At 59.8% G+C, this 16,376-nt stretch overlaps 9 protein-coding genes across 11 annotated transcripts in view; 5 read left to right on the top strand and 4 right to left on the bottom strand.

Moving 5' to 3' along the window:
* The first annotated feature begins 9 nt into the window (after positions 1 to 9).
* On the top strand, positions 10 to 2,696 carry SDRG_01707 (CAMK protein kinase). Its single transcript, XM_008607247.1, has 10 exons — positions 10 to 308; positions 352 to 442; positions 487 to 658; positions 708 to 800; positions 847 to 992; positions 1,042 to 1,123; positions 1,166 to 1,653; positions 1,709 to 2,066; positions 2,114 to 2,425; positions 2,477 to 2,696. The coding sequence occupies exons 1-10, from the start codon at positions 53 to 55 to the stop codon at positions 2,636 to 2,638; spliced, it is 2,160 nt and encodes a 719-aa protein (XP_008605469.1). The 5' UTR covers positions 10 to 52; the 3' UTR covers positions 2,639 to 2,696.
* Positions 2,630 to 3,985, bottom strand: SDRG_01706. Of its 2 annotated transcripts, XM_008607246.1 has the most exons (4): positions 3,579 to 3,985; positions 3,226 to 3,528; positions 2,992 to 3,185; positions 2,630 to 2,946 (listed from the first exon to the last, which is right to left on the bottom strand). In XM_008607246.1, the coding sequence occupies exons 1-4, from the start codon at positions 3,942 to 3,944 to the stop codon at positions 2,697 to 2,699; spliced, it is 1,113 nt and encodes a 370-aa protein (XP_008605468.1). In that variant the 5' UTR covers positions 3,945 to 3,985; the 3' UTR covers positions 2,630 to 2,696. The 2 variants fall into 2 exon arrangements, with proteins under 2 accessions (XP_008605468.1, XP_008605467.1); XM_008607245.1 differs by having other exon boundaries at positions 2,630 to 3,185.
* Positions 3,986 to 4,040: 55 nt separating this feature from the next.
* Positions 4,041 to 5,613, bottom strand: SDRG_01705 (hypothetical protein). Its single transcript, XM_008607244.1, has 5 exons — positions 5,598 to 5,613; positions 5,094 to 5,548; positions 4,750 to 5,049; positions 4,508 to 4,698; positions 4,041 to 4,461 (listed from the first exon to the last, which is right to left on the bottom strand). The coding sequence occupies exons 2-5, from the start codon at positions 5,490 to 5,492 to the stop codon at positions 4,167 to 4,169; spliced, it is 1,185 nt and encodes a 394-aa protein (XP_008605466.1). The 5' UTR covers positions 5,493 to 5,548; positions 5,598 to 5,613; the 3' UTR covers positions 4,041 to 4,166.
* A 611-nt stretch (positions 5,614 to 6,224) lies between these two features.
* Positions 6,225 to 8,088, top strand: SDRG_01704 (hypothetical protein). The gene is made up of 2 exons (XM_008607243.1): positions 6,225 to 6,423; positions 6,468 to 8,088. The coding sequence occupies exons 1-2, from the start codon at positions 6,252 to 6,254 to the stop codon at positions 7,937 to 7,939; spliced, it is 1,644 nt and encodes a 547-aa protein (XP_008605465.1). The 5' UTR covers positions 6,225 to 6,251; the 3' UTR covers positions 7,940 to 8,088.
* Positions 8,089 to 8,116: 28 nt separating this feature from the next.
* Positions 8,117 to 10,775, top strand: SDRG_01703 (hypothetical protein; the record flags this gene model as incomplete). Its single annotated transcript, XM_008607242.1, has 13 exons — positions 8,117 to 8,235; positions 8,286 to 8,370; positions 8,420 to 8,558; positions 8,604 to 9,030; positions 9,075 to 9,161; positions 9,206 to 9,286; positions 9,332 to 9,388; positions 9,433 to 9,519; positions 9,569 to 9,904; positions 9,949 to 10,293; positions 10,342 to 10,411; positions 10,464 to 10,555; positions 10,596 to 10,775. Coding segments are annotated over 13 exons (2,105 nt in total), but the record flags the coding sequence as incomplete, so codon positions are not given.
* SDRG_01702 (hypothetical protein) lies at positions 10,758 to 11,547 on the bottom strand. The gene is made up of 2 exons (XM_008607241.1): positions 11,034 to 11,547; positions 10,758 to 10,985 (listed from the first exon to the last, which is right to left on the bottom strand). The coding sequence occupies exons 1-2, from the start codon at positions 11,514 to 11,516 to the stop codon at positions 10,806 to 10,808; spliced, it is 663 nt and encodes a 220-aa protein (XP_008605463.1). The 5' UTR covers positions 11,517 to 11,547; the 3' UTR covers positions 10,758 to 10,805.
* A 178-nt stretch (positions 11,548 to 11,725) lies between these two features.
* Positions 11,726 to 13,821, top strand: SDRG_01701. 2 transcript variants are annotated; one of them, XM_008607240.1, is made up of 2 exons: positions 11,726 to 12,727; positions 12,793 to 13,821. In XM_008607240.1, the coding sequence occupies exon 2, from the start codon at positions 13,164 to 13,166 to the stop codon at positions 13,743 to 13,745; it is 582 nt and encodes a 193-aa protein (XP_008605462.1). In that variant the 5' UTR covers positions 11,726 to 12,727; positions 12,793 to 13,163; the 3' UTR covers positions 13,746 to 13,821. The 2 variants fall into 2 exon arrangements, with proteins under 2 accessions (XP_008605462.1, XP_008605461.1); XM_008607239.1 differs by having other exon boundaries at positions 11,726 to 13,821.
* On the bottom strand, positions 13,752 to 14,970 carry SDRG_01700 (hypothetical protein). Its single transcript, XM_008607238.1, has 3 exons — positions 14,461 to 14,970; positions 14,095 to 14,409; positions 13,752 to 14,041 (listed from the first exon to the last, which is right to left on the bottom strand). Exons 1-3 carry the CDS (start codon positions 14,929 to 14,931, stop codon positions 13,958 to 13,960), a joined length of 870 nt encoding a protein of 289 aa, XP_008605460.1. The 5' UTR covers positions 14,932 to 14,970; the 3' UTR covers positions 13,752 to 13,957.
* Positions 14,971 to 15,275: 305 nt separating this feature from the next.
* The window catches only part of SDRG_01699 (hypothetical protein), a gene marked incomplete at its 5' end in the record, with an annotated part of 3,516 nt that continues 2,415 nt past the window's right edge, over positions 15,276 to 16,376 (top strand). Inside the window, 2 exons of the mRNA XM_008607237.1 lie at positions 15,276 to 15,794; positions 15,843 to 16,352. Coding sequence (XP_008605459.1) covers positions 15,276 to 15,794; positions 15,843 to 16,352 — 1,029 coding nt within the window. The remainder of the gene's footprint in view (positions 15,795 to 15,842; positions 16,353 to 16,376) is intronic.

Genomic DNA, 16,376 nt, shown 5'->3' with positions numbered 1-16,376 from the left:
AAGTTTACCGGTTGAACTTCGAGTCGCGGCCGACGGGACCATTCAGGAGGTGATGCTACGCGCCCGACGCGCTCTCGTCCAGCGCCTTGGCCGGCTACCACGTCCCGGTGCGCAGGAAGCAACTCACTGGCCGAAAGCTGCGTGGACGACGCCGGCGCCCCCAAACGAGCAGTGGCAGCGCGTGCTCCGCGCCGTGGCGGCCCTCGGCGTCGCGGCCAGCGCGGCCATGGCCGTCAACACCGACGAGCACGTTCTTGGCGCCAAGCTCCAAGACGACTATGTCCTTTTAGATGACATCATTGGCGAAGGTATCCTGCGGCGTTGTCTGGAGGGTACCGTAACCTCGGATAGGTGGGTTTTGCGTCGTCCGCAAGGCGCGCGATCGGCGCTCCGGCGAAGTTGTCGCTGTCAAGGAGATGTCGAAGCAAAGCACGTCGTCCAAGTACGATCCATCCGAGTGGGTAGTACATGCGTACTATGGGATAGGGAGTTCTGGGCCGAAGTCGACCTGCTCAAGATAGCCGGCGCCCACAACAACATCATGGCACTGCGCGGCGTGTACGAGTCGGACGACGCGTGGTACATTGTGCAAGAGCTCGCCACGGGCGGCGAGCTCTTTGACCACCTCGTTGCCAATGGCGCCTACTCGGAAAAAATGGTGTGTGGCATTTGTACGGACGTAAATGAAGCATGAAGCGTTCTATTAGGCGAGCAATGCGCTGCGCGACCTCTGCCAGGCGATGCACTACCTGCACCGCAAGGGCATCGTTCACGGCGACATCAAGCCCGAAAACATCATGGTCCTCTCAACGAGCCGAAGACGGCACTGAAAATGTGTTTGTTTAGCTTCGTGGCGACGAGCTCTGCCTCGTCGACTTTGGCGTCTCGTTCCGCATTGGCGAGCGGTCGAGCGACGTGCCGATCACGGGTACACCGGCGTACTGCGCCCCCGAGGCCTTTACAAAGCAGTCCGTGGGCCCTGAAGCCGACATGTAGGACGCCACTAAGCGTCAGACTATGCCATCTCTCACCACAATGTAGGTTTGCGCTGGGCATCGTGCTCTACATTCTTCTCTGCGGCAGCCATCCGTTCGATACGTTCAATACGCTCTCGGACCAAGAGGTACCTGTTTCCCGCCGTATGAAGCTCAAGCGAGGTCGCTAGATTGGCAAGCGCATCGTCAAGGGGCAGTTCAACACGCAGACGCGGGCGTGGCGGCGGATTTCGTCCGAGGCCAAGGACTTGATCCAAAAGCTCTTGGTTGTGGACCCTGCAAAGCGGCTGACTGCCTACGACGCCCTGCGACACCCGTGGTTATCGCCCCACAATGCGTCCATTAGCGTCCAGCCACTGCACAAGGTCGCCGCGCGCTTGCTGCGTTTCCAGCGCGGACGGCGTCGGCTTCGCGCGAGCATCCTTGCCGTCTTGCTGCAGCCCCCGGTGGACGATAACGATGACGACGACAAGCGAGACGTCGGCAGTGACGACAACGACGAAGCTAACGTCGCCCATTTTGCGCGCGGTGTGAGCTCCAACCCCGAGACGGTGGCCGAGAAGGCCGCGATGCTCGCCTCGACACTCAGTGTCTTTGACCAGGACGGGAAAGGCTACATTTCAGACGACGATCTCCGTCGCGTGGCTGCGCAGCTCGGGTACGGCCTCTCTTGGTTCAGCGAACAAGTCGATTTGACGTGGCACATTGCACAGAAAACAGCTAAGCGACAGCGACATTCGCGAGATGCTGGCGGCGGCGACCGGGGACCCTGAGATCCCCGCGCCCAAACAACTGACGTATGATGACATCAAGCTCGCGATCTGCAGCCTCCGGTCCGGCGTTTACGACTATGGCGCTGTCATTTCCGCCGAGGGCGACGAAGACCACCACTTTTACGTACTCATGGAAGGCACGGTGCACGCGAGGTGCGCGAACCCCATGGCACCCGACTCAGTACTTCAACTGCGCACGCTCGAAGCGGGTGAGTACTTTGGTGTGATGGAGCTCCTCGCTCCCGAGGCCATCCACCCTCGCGTGGCTACATATGCTTGCGCCTCGCCCACGTGCAAGGTCCCAAACTTCGTATTGCGAGCTCCTGTTGACGCAAAGCTCTCTAGGTGCTCAAGCTGCTTCGGGAGGACTTGGCCAACGTCAGCAACATGTACAAGACGCTGGAGGCCTCGCTGACCGACCGCGCGATGGGCCAGGCCCACGCGCACTTGCTTCAATCGATCGAAGACGCCCACGGATCCATCACGCACACGGCGTTTAGAAATGGCGATCATGTCTATCGCCAAGGCGACGTCTGCGACTCGTACTACATCATTGCCGACGGCGCCGTCGACGTCATCATGGACAATGTTGTCGTCGAGCACATGACGACGGGCGACTGTTTTCCACTGGGCGTTGCGGCCGACTCGAACCCCGTGGTACTCTTTGTTTGTATACAATGGACGTGTGGTCTAGATGAACGCGTGTAGCGCCAAGCGAGCGTGCGCTGCACATCCGACACGACGCTGATCGAGATCAAGGGCGAAGTCTTCCGCAGCTTTCTGTGCAGCTACCGCTTCATGACAGCGTTCTTTGAGAATCAGTTGCAAGCGCGTCGCGCCGAGCGCCGAGGCAAGCTCCCACAAGAGTAGATGGTCGATACTCGATACGTAGAGTACAGTGCATATATAGATATATTGCTACTAGCCACTAGGCGTTGCCTCGACAGTTGGCGAGACGCTTGGCAAACCGATCGTGCTCGTCCACGAATCGCCGACCGCGGTAGTCGCGCTGATAGCGCTGAAACTGGGCGAACCGCGCCGCGTCGTCGCTGGCTACGTCGCGCAAGAACGGCGCTTCGTCGGCCACGTCAATGAAGCCCGCCTTTGTTTGCAGGCCAAAGGACTCGAAGCCGTGCTTGATGACCGTCGTATTGGTATCCATGCGCTCGGCGACGACCCTATTCTTGTGGAGAAAACTAGAAGCGAGTAATACGACCAAGTACCACGCCGTCCACTGCGACTTGATCGGGTCGTCGCTGTACTTGGCGTCTTCCGAGACGCCGTGGGTGAAGACGATACACCGATTCTCTTCTCGAAAAACCCGCGTGAGCATGCGCTCTGGAAACGACCGCTGCAGCTCGAGGCCGTACAGGCACGCGTAGCGCACGTACGAGAAGTCGGACCCACGCATGTCGACCTACAACACGACTCAGTCGATGCAACGCGGAATCGCGTACATAGTCGCCGTCGTAGGTTTCAAAGTAGTGGTCGTAGAGGCACTGGGCGACGACGTGAAGCGGTGTCGTCTCGACAAACTGCTTGAACTCGGTCAAGAAATACGAATTCTCGTGCGCCCGGACGTCCAGGCGGTAGTATGGACGGTCGCCATTGGTCGGCGTGGGCAGTTCACTCCGCTCGAGGTACCCGTCGAGGTTGTGGTACAGGCGATGGGCGATCCAACCGAGGCCGATTGCGCGCGCATCGCTGTCCAACGGCAGTGTACTGTAGCTCCACGCCCGTCTCTCGGACGTTGGGTATGCCTACACGCAGAGTGAGCAAAGCATGCGCGCTCTAGACTGTGAGCGTGTACGCGAATGGACTCGGTGCTAGTGAGCCAATGCAGCATCGTTCGGCAGAGGTGCCTGTAGCGCCGCACACCTTGCTTGAGCGCCGCGTTTGTCGCCTCCTTGAGGTCGCGCTCTTCGCGAAGGGCCTCCGCCACGGCCGTCCATGGCAGTAGCGACGTCGATGTTGTTGCCCGAGCGCGGGCCAGCGTCGCGGAGAGCGTCTTGAACTCGGTCGTGAGCGCTGTGAGGGCCGTGAGGTGCTCGCAGCGCTTCTGCCGCAGCCGCTCGCGGTTATAGTCTTGCTTCTTGATCCGCGCGCGCTCCTTGCGCTCTTCGGGCGTGCTCGTCCATGCGATCGGCGGTGCATCGTCTTCGGCCGTGTTGCCCATGGCCGGCGTCGTGCAACCGGCCTCTCGACGTTTGATTCGCCAAAAAGGGCGTCACGTGGGCGAATCCGGGCCGAGAAGCCAGACTAAATCGTATGTCGGCGGTCAAAATGCCTGTTGTATCCCTGATATCCCAGGTGCACAGTTGCACACATATCCAGTTCGAATGCAAGATACGCATTTCCATCGCAGAGGTTGAAGGGCATCGATCTTAGTCGCACGGTCTCATGGGACAATCACGTTGGGACTACTACCGTTGTTGGACGGCGCCACGGCCGCTTCCATTTGCCTACAGCGCTCTTGGAATGCTGCCACGTCCTCCATTTGTCGTCGAAGCCGGTCGTCGCGCTGTTTGTGCCGGAAGCGCGCAAAGCGCGTGTCATCGTCGTCGCCGGAGAAGGCCGCGAGCGCCGGCATCTCGACCTCGAACGGCAAATACCCGTCGTCGCATCGCAGTCCGTACGCCGTGTAGCCAAATTGCAAGAGACATTCGTTCGCGCCAAGGTCAGTGACGACGACCCTACCACGCATGTCAGTGCCGAGACGTGGGATACGCTGCAGAGTACCAGGCCGACCAGTCGCACCGGATCGGGTCTTGATACTTGGCGTCGTCGGGCACGCCGTGTGTAAATATAACAAATCGATGCTGCTCCTTGAACTGCCGCACGAGCATCTTCTCCGTGTACGGCACGTTGTTGGTGCGCCCGTAGAGCGAAGGGTACCGTATATACGTCATGTCGTCGTTCTGGCGCTCTTCCTAAGAGAGTGGCACACGTCAGCTTCAAGAAATCGGATGCTAGCTGCCCACCTCGTCGCCGTCGAAAGTCTCAAAGTACTGGGCGCTGAGCGTACGCGTGGCGATATCAAACCGGACGCGCTCGACGCGCTGCTTGAACTCAGAGAGGCGGTACGTGTCGTTCTGGCGCTCGACGTCGATGCGGTAGTACGCAGTCTTGTCGATCGGGCCTGGCAGCCCACTGGCTTCGATAACGCCGTTCAAGTTGTGGTATAAACGCTTGGAGATCCAGTCGAGACCGAGCTTCCGGCTCGCATCGTCTTTTGGGATCATGGACTCGCGCCACGACGTGTGCTCGGGGTTGAGCGTCGCCTGGTGCTCATGTAAGATTGCCAACTTTAAGAAAGAGAGCGTACATGCACGATGCGCGACGCGACCCAGCTGCGCAGCGACTTGCAGAGCGCTTCCGCGGCCCGTACTTGTTTGAGCAGCTCGCGGTTCTGCATCTGAGAGAGGCTGCTGTCGGCCTTGAGCGCCGCCGCGACCTCGACCCAGGGCAAGACGCCAATCTGCTTTCCTCGCAGCGCCTCGTCGCGCAAATCCACGAGCTGTCGAATCTGGGCCTCGAGCGCCTGGAATTCGGCCATGTACTCGGTGCGCTTTTGGCGCAGCCGGTCGCGGTTGTACTTTTGCTTGCGAAGGCGCGCGTCGTCCTTCTTGCGCTGCGAGTCATCCGACGCTGTCGACGGCGACACAGCGTCCATCATGGGCGTGACGAGCATCAACGGCGTCTGCCACGCCGGCAGGAACATCATGCGTCGGCGGCGAAAATGGAAAATGCCCAACACCCACCGTCTACGAGGATCATGTGCTGGGACAAAAATCAGCACTCACGTCGCGTGGGAAATGTGGGATTTTACGCGAGCCGTCGCTGCCGACAGGTAAGACACTTGACAGAGTGCACAAAATATACTGCGTCGCCCATGCAGCAACGCGGCGTCGGTCGCGACTTGCGGCGTCGGGTGATGCAATATGCTGTGGAGGATCCAGCGCGCGATGAGATCCAAGGAGATCACCACGATATTATATTCTATACGTGTAAAATAAACAGTGTGTGGGAAATGGATCTTGGAACTGAACCTGGGCGAGCGGCCAAGTGGTCCAACGATGGCTGGTTAGTCATCGCCCGCAACAAGTACGTTCGTTGGTGACCAGCACGCTGCACGCGCGACCTCGGATGACTCTCAATGCCATTGATCAGCGGAATATACCTGCATGAACACCCAAATTGAAAGGCCCCGGTCGCCGGTACCTGCGTCCGAAGAAGGCAGTGCGCAAGAGATATTCCGACGTCGTCCTACGACACGCAAAAGTATCCAGTCCTCGATCAGGTCCGAAAGCATTGAGTCGTGAATGCGTTTGTTTATGGTTCGTACGCTGATGCTGGTGGGATCGGTCACTTGCGTCGACCCATCACGTGGGAAATCCAGTGAGAAATACAGTGAAAATTCAAAGCGGGTCCAAAGCCCGCCAGCCAATGGCGTCGTCGCCACGTGACATAGACACTGTTTGGGATGGCCGAGGCTGGTGGTGGCAAGAAGGGCGCGAGCCGGTGGAGCAACCGCCGCAACGAGCGGCAAAAGACCTTCTACCACGTCAAGAACGGGCTCATCGTGGACAAGGCGGCGCTGTCGCCCGAGGCCATCGCGGCCTACGCCGAGCATGCGCGCAGCAAGAGCATTGCCCGTACTACGCTCCATCCGCTGCTCCCACGACTCATGTTGGCGTAGAGTTTGGCGTCGTCAAGCTCGCCAAGTACAACTTGGATGTCTACTGCACGACGTACGCTGGCGACCTCCAGCTTCTCCGGTACGCTGCGCACCACTCGCCCAACATTGCGCTCGCGCTCTTCTATGCTGGCGCGGACCCCTCGTTCCACGATCGCGCGGGTACGATGACGACGTTTCCGACGGCGCGGGCGTGCTTGATGCAGTACCCGCCTCCGTACATGGCGTGGCTGCTCCTCCTCTTATCCACGCAGCCGCGCTCTGCCTCGGTCTGCGGTGTCTGCGCCGCCAATGTGCCGTCCATGGAGCTGGCGCCGTGCAGCCATGCCGTGTGCGAACTCTGTTTCTGGACGCACTTAGCAACGATGCGCGTCGATCAAGATCTGACGTGCCCGACGTGCGATGTGCTCGTCCAGTGTCCCCGCGCTCCGTTGTCCAAAATCGCATCAACATCGCTGCCAACGACGACGGCGCCAGCAGACATTGCAGCGGCCTCGAGAGCCCTCTACTTGCAGCTACCGTTGGAGCCAAGCAAAAGCAGCGGTGGCACCAAAGCAAGCAAGCTCGTCAAACCGCTCCCGCTCCACAACGCCGTCGAGCTCTTCGTTGGTACGGCACGCTCCCAGCGCGATGCCAACATGTTCAAGGCCGTCCTCGCCATCAATTGCAGTCGTCTGCGCGCTCTTATCGCTGCTGGCGTCGAGATCGACTGCCAAAACGAGTACGGTCAGACACCGCTCTTTCTCGCGGCGTGGCTCGGGTACGAGCGCGTCGTCGCTTACCTCGTGGGCGCCGGCGCGTCGCCCACGCGATGCGACAACGCCCAAACATCGCCGCTTGATGTCGCAGTGGCCAAGCAGCACACGAGCATCGTTCAGCTACTTTCGTCCTCGCATAGACCTGTGGACATTCCTCTGGACGCCTTGGCGTCAATGCAAATCGCATCCTCGCCTGTGTTTGTCGAGCTCATTGCAGCCGACGCGGACCACCCTGGCGCTGGCAGTGGGTACTGGGACGACATCTTTCCCGAGTCGTTCCTCCAGCGGCTCGAGCAGCTCCACACGGTGCTGCCATTCGCGCCCAAGGAGAAGGCGTCATGCTCGGATCGGTCGTACTACTGCGACAGCGTCGGCTGGGTCATCCGCGAGATCCAAGCGCGCTGCGGCCGCGACGTCTTTCCCAACATGCGTTTCCTCTACTACAGCGACGTCGGCGGGTACCTTCCGGCGCACACGGACCTCTCGCGCACGGACGCCCATGGCGTCACGTCGACAAAGACGTTCATCATCTACCTCTCGACGTGCGCATCGGGTGGCGAGACCAACTTGCTCTCGTCGCTGGCGCCGGACCGCACCGTGCTGGCGCCCGTCCAGCCCAAGCGCGGACGGCTCCTCGTCTTTCCGCACGACTGTCCTCACGAAGGCGGCCGCGTCGAGCACGTGCCCAAGCTGCTCCTCCGTGGTGAAATGTACTAGTACTAACACTGTAATTCGCATACTCTGTATGGACTCGATAAAGACGCTGGTTGGAGACAGAATCTCCCAGACTGCTGTTTCCGAAACAACAGCCTACAATCCTGTGCTCAACAGGATTTCGTTTCAATAAAATGGGATACAAAAGGCAAGTTCTCTTGGCATATTTTAATACGAGGTCGATGAGCCACGCCTACTCGGTGCTCCAGGAGCGGAGCCTGGGCGCGGCCACGGTAGCATGCTGCCCGACCATGGACATCGTCGCCGTCCTTACGACGGACGACCATCTTCTCGTCTACGTACGCCACGCATCTTCATGAGGTTACGAGGTCATGGGCTCCTTGCGTAGCGCACGGTGTCCTGGCAGCGCCTGCTGCACGTGACGCCCTCGGACGTCGAGTCGCCCATGACCGTTCTCGCATGGCGACCCGATGGTACACCGACTACTTGCATCCCATGGGTCTCATTCGATGATGATACTAGGGCTTGTGCTCGCTGTGGGTCATGCGAACGGCAAGATCGTGCTCTACGACATGGAGACAGGCGAGGCAACGATGCAGCTTTTCGGCAAAGTCCATGCATGGGAGCACACGCAAGCCATATCTGCTCTCCACTGGGCCGCGTATGTGCGTTCTATCTTCGAATATAGTAAGCTCATACACAGCAGGGCGGGCGCAGCGCCGTCGACCCATCGGCTTGAAGATCGAACGTCTCGTTGCGTCATGAACCCGCCGAGCGAATCCTCAACCGAGACAGCCGCCAAGTTTACAACCGTTCCGGCCCTCGACGACAGTCGCCACATCCTTGCATCGGGCGACACAAGCGGCACGATCCTCTTGTGGGCCCTTGGCTCGGTGTGCATTCGCCGACTGCAACCCGCCGGCGTCCAGAGCGTGACCGAGCTGCACCTTCTTTCCGACTTGTCGGCGCTACTCATTGGCTCACAGGAAGACTCGAGTCGCCAGATCCTGTCGCTCGCGCTGCCCGACCTGCCGACGCACCAAGGCCAGCTCTTTGTCGTGTCCCACCACGTGCGCGAGGTGCAAAAGCTGCTCCACACGCTCGATACGACCTTGAAGCAGCTCACAACCGAGGTACGATTGCCATGTCAACGCTGTGCATATTGAAATGGGCGCAGTGGACCAACGGGACGCGGGTCTTGGAGGCCAAGATGCGTCTACTCTCGTCTGCGTACGCAAAGTACTCGTCATTTGAAGTCCCTCAGGTAGTATGCATCCCCTTGAGGTTTTGAAGCATGCGGAATCGCAGGCGCACATGTATACGCTGCTCTGCGCCGGCCTTGGGTTTCCGGCGCTGACCAATTTTTTTGCCCAAGACATGCAAGAGCAGGTGCGTCGCTTCCGCATTTGACCGTTTGGCGATCGTCTGGACTAGAGCCTGCAGCGCATTCAAAAAGCCTTCTTCCACGCGTGTCACTCGATGCAGACACTGGTGCGACCGCTTGTCCGATCTCGCTGATTCGACGCTGGTCGTAGATTCACGAGCAGCTCCGCGTCGCCGCCTGCAACGTACTCTTCCGACTCTGCGAGCTCCGAGGCTTGACGTCCACGGCGCCGTCCCACGTAGAGTGTCATTGATCCAAGGACAGGGATTCTCACTGGTAGATTGTAGCGGCCGGCATCGGTCGCGCACCTCTCGACCATGATTGCTATGGTGGAAGTGTTCTTGCTCAAGCTCGAGCAGCTCCAGATCGCGCTGCGAGAAACAGAGCTGGACTACGCTCTGCTTTTTCGCTGGTTTGGCGCGATCATGGCGGCCCACGGCACGGCCCGCCCCAAGGCCGCGACGAAGCTCTCGCTGCCCGATACAAAGCGCCTTGGGCGTTTCTTGTTCCGTGCCACGACCGCCGCCAAGGTCTTCCGCGCCCACTGCAACAGCTCGCAAAGCGTTCACGACCCTGCGAATGGCTTTGAGATGGAAGTGACGTTCGGGAACCCTGTCGCCGAGGTACACTCGTCCATTTTGTATCGTGTGTGCAGGACCCGGGGTAGATGCTCGGCAAGTGTCCGTGGAAGACAAGCCCGCGCCTCGAAGCCTCCACGTCCTTTGCTCTCGACGGCGAGGACCAGTATACCTCGCACAGCCTCGTCGCGCTCTGCGCTGCGATCGAAGCGACGTGGCGCACGCAGCTTTTGAGCGAAAATGGATTTGGCCATCCGTTGGGCCCACCGACGACGCCACTCCTGGTCACAGCGTCGTCCAGCAGCTTTGAGATGGGCGAGCTCGCGTCAGCGCCACTTCTCCTGTTTTCGCTGGATGGTGCGATCGGGCTTGGGCGACGCGTCCAAGGGTCCTGGCACATGGCAGTGCTTCGACTCCCTCCGTCGCACCGACTCGTACGTAGTAGAGCATTGCGTTCACAGTCTCCACCTCACGCTTTGTAGATGGACCAGTGTCTCTATTCACGCGACGGACAGAGCCAGCTCGCTCTCCTCCACGCGACTGGCTCGGAGCGTACGCTCATCTTCCTACTGCAAGTGACGCTCATGGAACATCATCCATGTAGAGCGATTGTCGCTGGTGGCCCTCGCTTCGATCACGTTTGCACCGCCATTGACCGCATCGACGTGGACAAGGACCGCACTGCAGTCGCTCGAGGTAGCACGACTCGGGAATGCGTCACCTTACAGAGTCGTAGGCGCAAGAAGTGCCCACGTTTCGAAAGCAGCGAGTGCTCTCGACAGCCAACTTTGATGCGGTCGTTGGCGACGGTGTACGCGGTGTGCTTGGTGTCATATCGATAGCTGACCGCCGTCTCATGCTCTTTGACGCGGAAGACGACGAAGAGGACGACGAAGACGACGAGATGGACGAATAGAGTATTGGTCGGTTCATGCGTTTAAAGGGTCTAGCAGTGCGAGGTGTCGTTCTCGGCGCTGGGCTCGTCGTCGCCTGCCGAGAGGTTGAACGCCCGGAGCGGCCCCACGAGCGAGAGCTCGTACAGCGTATGCTCGAGTTTCTTGAGGTTGTACTTGAGGCTGTCGTACTTCTTTCGCAGCGGTGAGTTGCGAAAGCTAAATTGAATTAGCTAGGCACCACGGCTTCAGGCGAGGAGGATGCGGGGAGGAGGGACTACCTCGCCCGAGATGGCGTCGACAATGTTGCGGCACTCTTCGACGCGGGCGACGTCGCGCTTCGTCGCCATCACGACTGCATAGCGCGTGACCTCGCCCGTAAAGTCGACGACGCCGCCCAAGTACTCGTCGCGATCGACAAAGTTGAGCTCTTCGAGGGCGACGAGCGTGCCCGCGGTAAGAAAATGGCGAAAGCACTGCGCCTCCGCATACTCTTCCATGGCGCTCGAGAACGATCCATGGCGCAGCGTCGGCTCTTCCATGATCAAGGGCGCGAGCTGCTGGATCACTTGGTCGGCGACCTCGAGCTTCTCGCTGGCCTCGTCCATGTTGCCGCGGTGCATGGCGAAGATCGCCTGCTTGCTCGACTTGAGGATGTCTCGAGAATGCTTGATAACGATCTCGCGCTTCTCATCGTACGCTTCCATGTCGGCCGACATGCGCTGGAAGCTGCTTTGGTCCAGGACCGCCTTGGGTTCCGCCATCTTGGTCGATCTTGCGGTTGCCCCACGTGCGTAGATGTGGTATTTGTGGCATCAAAATGTGGCGCTTAAAACCTGCCAGAAACGATGTTTGGTTGATCGACATGTCGCGTATCCAAGATCGGAGGTTTCCGAGAAAGGCGGGACATGTTGCGACATCCACTGCGGACATGCTGATGTCCCATGGCAGAGCCATCTCGCAAATGTTTTCACGCCGAGAGTTCGTCTTCATTCGGTCGTTTGCAACTTGCGACGTACCTGCGCGCCGCCGCACTACTAACCCGACGGCCATGGCACCGACACCTCCGCCTGCAGTCGCCAACTCCGCCGCTTGCAACCCGACGCCGACGCGGCGCGATTGTCGGCGAGCCGAGAGCGCAAGATGATCTTAGCGCTCGACCCACGTCGACGCCACGGCGGCCAGACCACACGACGATCCTGCCAAGAACATCGCACCGACCTACATTGCTCGATGCTCGACGCTTCGCGCCCGACTCGTGGCCAAGGCGCGGTACACGCCCGCCTGCTCACGGCCGTACGCTCTCTTGGCCCCATGCCCTCGCCATGGTACATTCCGCAGCCACGTCCTCTCGGTGCCTTTTGTGATCGCTGGCCCCGCGGGCGTGTTGCGCTGGCGCTCAACCCCGTGTTATACTCGGCCTTTCAAGGCTCCTCGGCGGTATCTTGGCGCGATCTCCGCACCCGGCGTGACTGAATTCTCGGCTTCCACCGGGACTTCCGATATTCAGTCTCGGAGGTTGCGCACATGTCGCGCGCGATCTTTTCGGCATTTTCGCAGACCGCCGGCGACAGGAGCGACATGTGACCTCTCGCATCACGGGGTGTCCCAGCGGTCTTCGCATTGAGGTCCACAGACGCCATGCTCAAGTTACTCACCAGCGTCGTTGGGCCGAAGATCGCACCGCTGACTGTCGCAGTGCTCGGCCCCCGACTCTTGCCCCTCCACCATCAACCACGCCATGATGCACTTGACCACCATGGTCTCTATTTTGTACTAGTGATGCTATTTCGACCATCTCGCCGGCTCCATCATCGGTCGAGCACCGTGTGTGGTCAAGTGCGCACTCGCCAAGTCAAGCACTATGCGCGAGGTCTTCGGCGACGGCTTTGCTCGGTCGTGCAGCCCTCGCCATGCGGCCCTCTTGCGCCAACGCTGGCTCACGCCTCTTCTTTCTTCCGGAGGCATTCCTGAGGTAAGTGTGTCTACGCAGCGTCGTATCGATCCAGCAACGTGGGACGTCTGGTCCACACAGTTCAGGGCGGTTAGTGAGCGCAAAAGATTAACGCGGATGTCGCGGTGCCCATCGTCCCGTCGCGCTGAACGATACACCGCTGCGACAGGAGGTCATTAACCCCTTGGTATGTCCCAACCGAAAGTCCCGCACGCATCCGGATAAAACGACGCGAACTGATCCGCGTTCTGAACGTCTACACAAAACGTCTTGCGTTTTGTATTGCGCACAATGTTGAAAAAAAGAAGCGGGGTATCTCACACCTACTTGTCCGGATAACGGAGGGCATTTTTGACGACATGAACGGCGCATGTCGCCGGGCGTAACATGCGTGGACGATCTCCATGAGATGAGCGATCTTGAATATCTCAATTGACACTTTTCAATTTCACTCGACATGTGCAGCAGTCGCCAACTCGCCTCGCTTCTCTCGGCCTACGACAGCACGCACAAGGCGTACGTCCCCGACGACGTCAAGAAGGCGCGTGCCCGCCTCAAGAAGCAGGTGTACAACCGCGAGCGCTTCCGCCTCAAGCGCTGCCACCACCAGGCCGAGCTTCAAATGCTCAGCAGCGAGATTCAGTCGCTCGAGCGCCACGCGCGCGAGCTCGCGTACTTTAAGCGCTCGAGCCTCTCGTGGATGGACATTGCTGCTGTCTTCAAGACCGAGCGCCAGCTCAGCGAACACCAGAACCGCGACTTGAAGGCGCAGATCGAGGAGCACAAGGAAAAGTGCCGCGTGCTCTTGGCGTGCGCCAAGATCAACCTCGGCGACGGCGAGCGCCTCCCGGACGAGCTCATGGACATTGACGCAGCGGTCGTCGATGGCAACGACCCGACGGCAATTGCGTCAAGCCCGCCGACGACGCCCGCCTCCGTGGACCCGCTCGACTCGATGCTCGACAACATGGAGGATCTGCTCCAAGAACCGTTTTATGCGAGCTCGCCGATCCCGTCGTCCACGTCTGTCGTCTGCTAAGTGTCGTCCACTACCACTACTACTTCGTTTTACTATTTATACCATAATGTCAATATCCATGTCCTTATACTCGCTTGACTGTGCGGCCGATAGCGCACGCGACATGCTGAGGTAGCGACAAGCGTGGTCACGTCACGTTGATGCACGCAGTGCGACGAGAAAGCAGCGTGACGAGACACAGGAGCATCATCACGGCTGCAGTTCTTACAGGTTTACGGCAACGGGTCGTCGGCCCCTCGCTCGGGCGGCGTATCGAACGAGACGGTCTGGATGAACGAGACGCGCTTGCGCTTGCGCTACACAGTACATCTATCAGAGGCACGGAAGGAAGACGAAGAACGAGGTATACAGTGGCCGCGGAGCATGTGCGTGGTGTCATGCGCTTCTGGTGGTCGGGCGACTGCGCCGCGCCCCAATTGAGGTGGAAGAAGAGCGCTTCCGTGAGCAAGTACTCGGGAATAAAGTGATCTCGTACGAGCGGCCGCACCGTCCCGTACAGCATGCGCACGCTCATGGTCGGAAACCGAATGAGCGGCCATACGTCCTGCAAGATGAGCTGGATCCCGGCGCCGTGGGCAGTCGTGTCTTCGACGTCCTCGGCCACACTGTCGTAGCGCGCTTCGGCCCATGCGAGCACTGCATCAAGGAGGTCAGCTTCGCGTATCTATACGGCCATGCAGTCATCAGCCTAGAGTTGTGGCATGCGTCGTCATACCGCCAAGTCGTCGTGGGCGACAAGATCGCACAACAACTTTTCCGGCAGCACCTCGATCATCTGCGCCTTGAAGACGTGCTTGGCGTGGCGCAGCGCAAAGTGCTTGCATACGTCGCGGAGCGCGGCCAGCTCGTACACCTCGGCCGCCGTCATCGTCTGCACGACGGTCTCCGTGCTCAGCTCGACGTCGCCCGTGTACATGAACTCGAGGAGCTGCTCCATGATGTAGCTCTTGATGTCGTGGATCGTCACCTCCATCTCTTTCGCCTCGCGCATCGGGCCCGTCAGCATGATGCGCAGCGGCTTGGACGACGCTGCGAGGAGGAAGCGGTGCGCGTGGAAGCGGACGCCGTCGACGCGCAGGACGACGTCGCAGCAGCTCTCGGGCGCCGGCGCGCGGAAGTTGTGCTGCGAGAGCCTCGCCGAGAGGTCGCCGTGGTCATGGAACGACTCACGCACGGGCTCGTCCATCTGGCATGTCGCGGCTGGGAATGCTGGGCAAGGTGCGAGATCCACCGCAATAGTGTAATCGCACAGTATTTATAGATGCGATTCGACGCCTTCGTCGAACACTATATAGTATATGGCATACCTGGACCAACAGAACAAGACGCTGCGCAGACAAGCAGACGGCTGCTTCGCATCGGACGATGGATCATGTGAGAGCTACTACCGTCTAATGTGGTAGCTACTCCGCACCAGTTTGTAGTGCGTCCACCAGACGTGGAATCCACACGACTCTAACACTATTTACGATTATAAGAACAACAGGTCAGGTTGCACTTTCATAAGATCTGACCGAGAGTGCTCGAGCCATGGGCGTGCGTGGGGACATGGAGCTACCCAAGCGCGCTCGGCAACGCAGCAACCGGATGCAAATCGCGCTCGGCGCTATCGTCGTGAGCAGTCTATGCGCCTGCGCCGTCGTCTGCTTCCTCTTATCCTCGAGTGCCCAAGCCCTGGACCGAACCGGTGCCAGCGACCTCTTTGAGCAAGGTGCGATCGCGTCGCGCATGTGCCCGCGTGAGACAGTCGTCTTCGTCTTCTCCAGCGGCTGCCTCTACGCCGTATGGGCCATTGTCGTTCTTTTGGCGCAGATAACGCGGCGCGGCTTGCCACTTCTTGTCGTTGTCGCGCTGCTTAGTGTCGGCTGCGTCGTCTGGGGCGTCCTTGGCGCCATCTGGACCTCGCGCAAGGGATGCCCCGAGACCGAGCCGCTGCTGTTTACCATGGCCTTGGCGACGTCCGCCTTCTTTATCTTCATCGGGCTGCCCGTCAGCGGGCTCCTCGTGTCGTACTCGCTACGCACACTGGTGCCCTCCCACCACCGCGAGGTAGCCGGACCCCAGCTTTGGATTGGACTTATGCTAATGGCAAAATAGCAATGGCTACTGAGCTGCCTTCGCTGCTCGTGCATCTCGTCCTTTGTCAAGCGCGGCTGCGTCGTCCTCCCCTTTGTCGCGCTCACCGCCACCAGCGTCGCGCTCCTCGTCGCGTACGGCGACGCGCCGTGCTCCAAGCCATTTGCGCTCTACGTCGGCGTTTCGTGTGCGCTCTTTGGGACGCTGACGCTGCTTCTCTGCTCGTGCTACTTTGTCTCGCGCAAACAGCACGCATCGTCGTCGCAGCGCGTCGTGGTTTGCTGCCTCCTCCTCTTGTCCACTGCGGCGCTAGGCTGGGCCATCTTTGGCTCGACGCTCGTGTCGCACCCCGTCCTTGGGTGCTCGGCCGACCTCTTCCACGCCGTGCAGCTGCTGCGTATCTTTCTCTTCGTCGTGAGCATCACGCTTGGCGCGCTCACGCTGTGCTGCCAAGTGGAGCGCTTTTGCCAGTCGTCCGAACCCGTTGCGGACGAACCCGCCTTGGCAATAGCACAGACGACGCACGTTATTGTATAGACACGAATATGTATATCT

This window comes from Saprolegnia diclina, assembly GCF_000281045.1.
Source record: "Saprolegnia diclina VS20 unplaced genomic scaffold supercont1.4, whole genome shotgun sequence".
Classification (NCBI taxonomy): domain Eukaryota; phylum Oomycota; class Saprolegniomycetes; order Saprolegniales; family Saprolegniaceae; genus Saprolegnia; species Saprolegnia diclina.
Note: the sequence above shows the minus strand (reverse complement) of the source record. Positions and strands in the feature narration are given on the sequence as shown.

Coding starts and splice junctions, on each gene's coding strand:
- SDRG_01707 (XM_008607247.1), top strand. CDS start 53: ATGCTACGCGCCCGACGCGCTCTCGTCCAGCGCCTTGGCCGGCTACCA. Junction 443..486: donor AAGCAAAGCACGTCGTCCAA/GTACGATCCATC, acceptor ACTATGGGATAG/GGAGTTCTGGGCCGAAGTCG. Junction 801..846: donor TCAAGCCCGAAAACATCATG/GTCCTCTCAACG, acceptor GTGTTTGTTTAG/CTTCGTGGCGACGAGCTCTG.
- SDRG_01706 (XM_008607245.1), bottom strand. CDS start 3,944: ATGGGCAACACGGCCGAAGACGATGCACCGCCGATCGCATGGACGAGC. Junction 3,529..3,578: donor CTAGCACCGAGTCCATTCGC/GTACACGCTCAC, acceptor CTCTGCGTGTAG/GCATACCCAACGTCCGAGAG. Junction 3,186..3,225: donor AAACCTACGACGGCGACTAT/GTACGCGATTCC, acceptor GTCGTGTTGTAG/GTCGACATGCGTGGGTCCGA.
- SDRG_01705 (XM_008607244.1), bottom strand. CDS start 5,492: ATGATGTTCCTGCCGGCGTGGCAGACGCCGTTGATGCTCGTCACGCCC. Junction 4,699..4,749: donor AGACTTTCGACGGCGACGAG/GTGGGCAGCTAG, acceptor CCACTCTCTTAG/GAAGAGCGCCAGAACGACGA. Junction 4,462..4,507: donor CGGTGCGACTGGTCGGCCTG/GTACTCTGCAGC, acceptor CATGCGTGGTAG/GGTCGTCGTCACTGACCTTG.
- SDRG_01704 (XM_008607243.1), top strand. CDS start 6,252: ATGGCCGAGGCTGGTGGTGGCAAGAAGGGCGCGAGCCGGTGGAGCAAC. Junction 6,424..6,467: donor GCGCAGCAAGAGCATTGCCC/GTACTACGCTCC, acceptor ATGTTGGCGTAG/AGTTTGGCGTCGTCAAGCTC.
- SDRG_01702 (XM_008607241.1), bottom strand. CDS start 11,516: ATGGCGGAACCCAAGGCGGTCCTGGACCAAAGCAGCTTCCAGCGCATG. Junction 10,986..11,033: donor TCGACGCCATCTCGGGCGAG/GTAGTCCCTCCT, acceptor CGTGGTGCCTAG/CTAATTCAATTTAGCTTTCG.
- SDRG_01701 (XM_008607240.1), top strand. CDS start 13,164: ATGTGCAGCAGTCGCCAACTCGCCTCGCTTCTCTCGGCCTACGACAGC.
- SDRG_01700 (XM_008607238.1), bottom strand. CDS start 14,931: ATGGACGAGCCCGTGCGTGAGTCGTTCCATGACCACGGCGACCTCTCG. Junction 14,410..14,460: donor TCGCCCACGACGACTTGGCG/GTATGACGACGC, acceptor ATGGCCGTATAG/ATACGCGAAGCTGACCTCCT. Junction 14,042..14,094: donor GCACATGCTCCGCGGCCACT/GTATACCTCGTT, acceptor TGTACTGTGTAG/CGCAAGCGCAAGCGCGTCTC.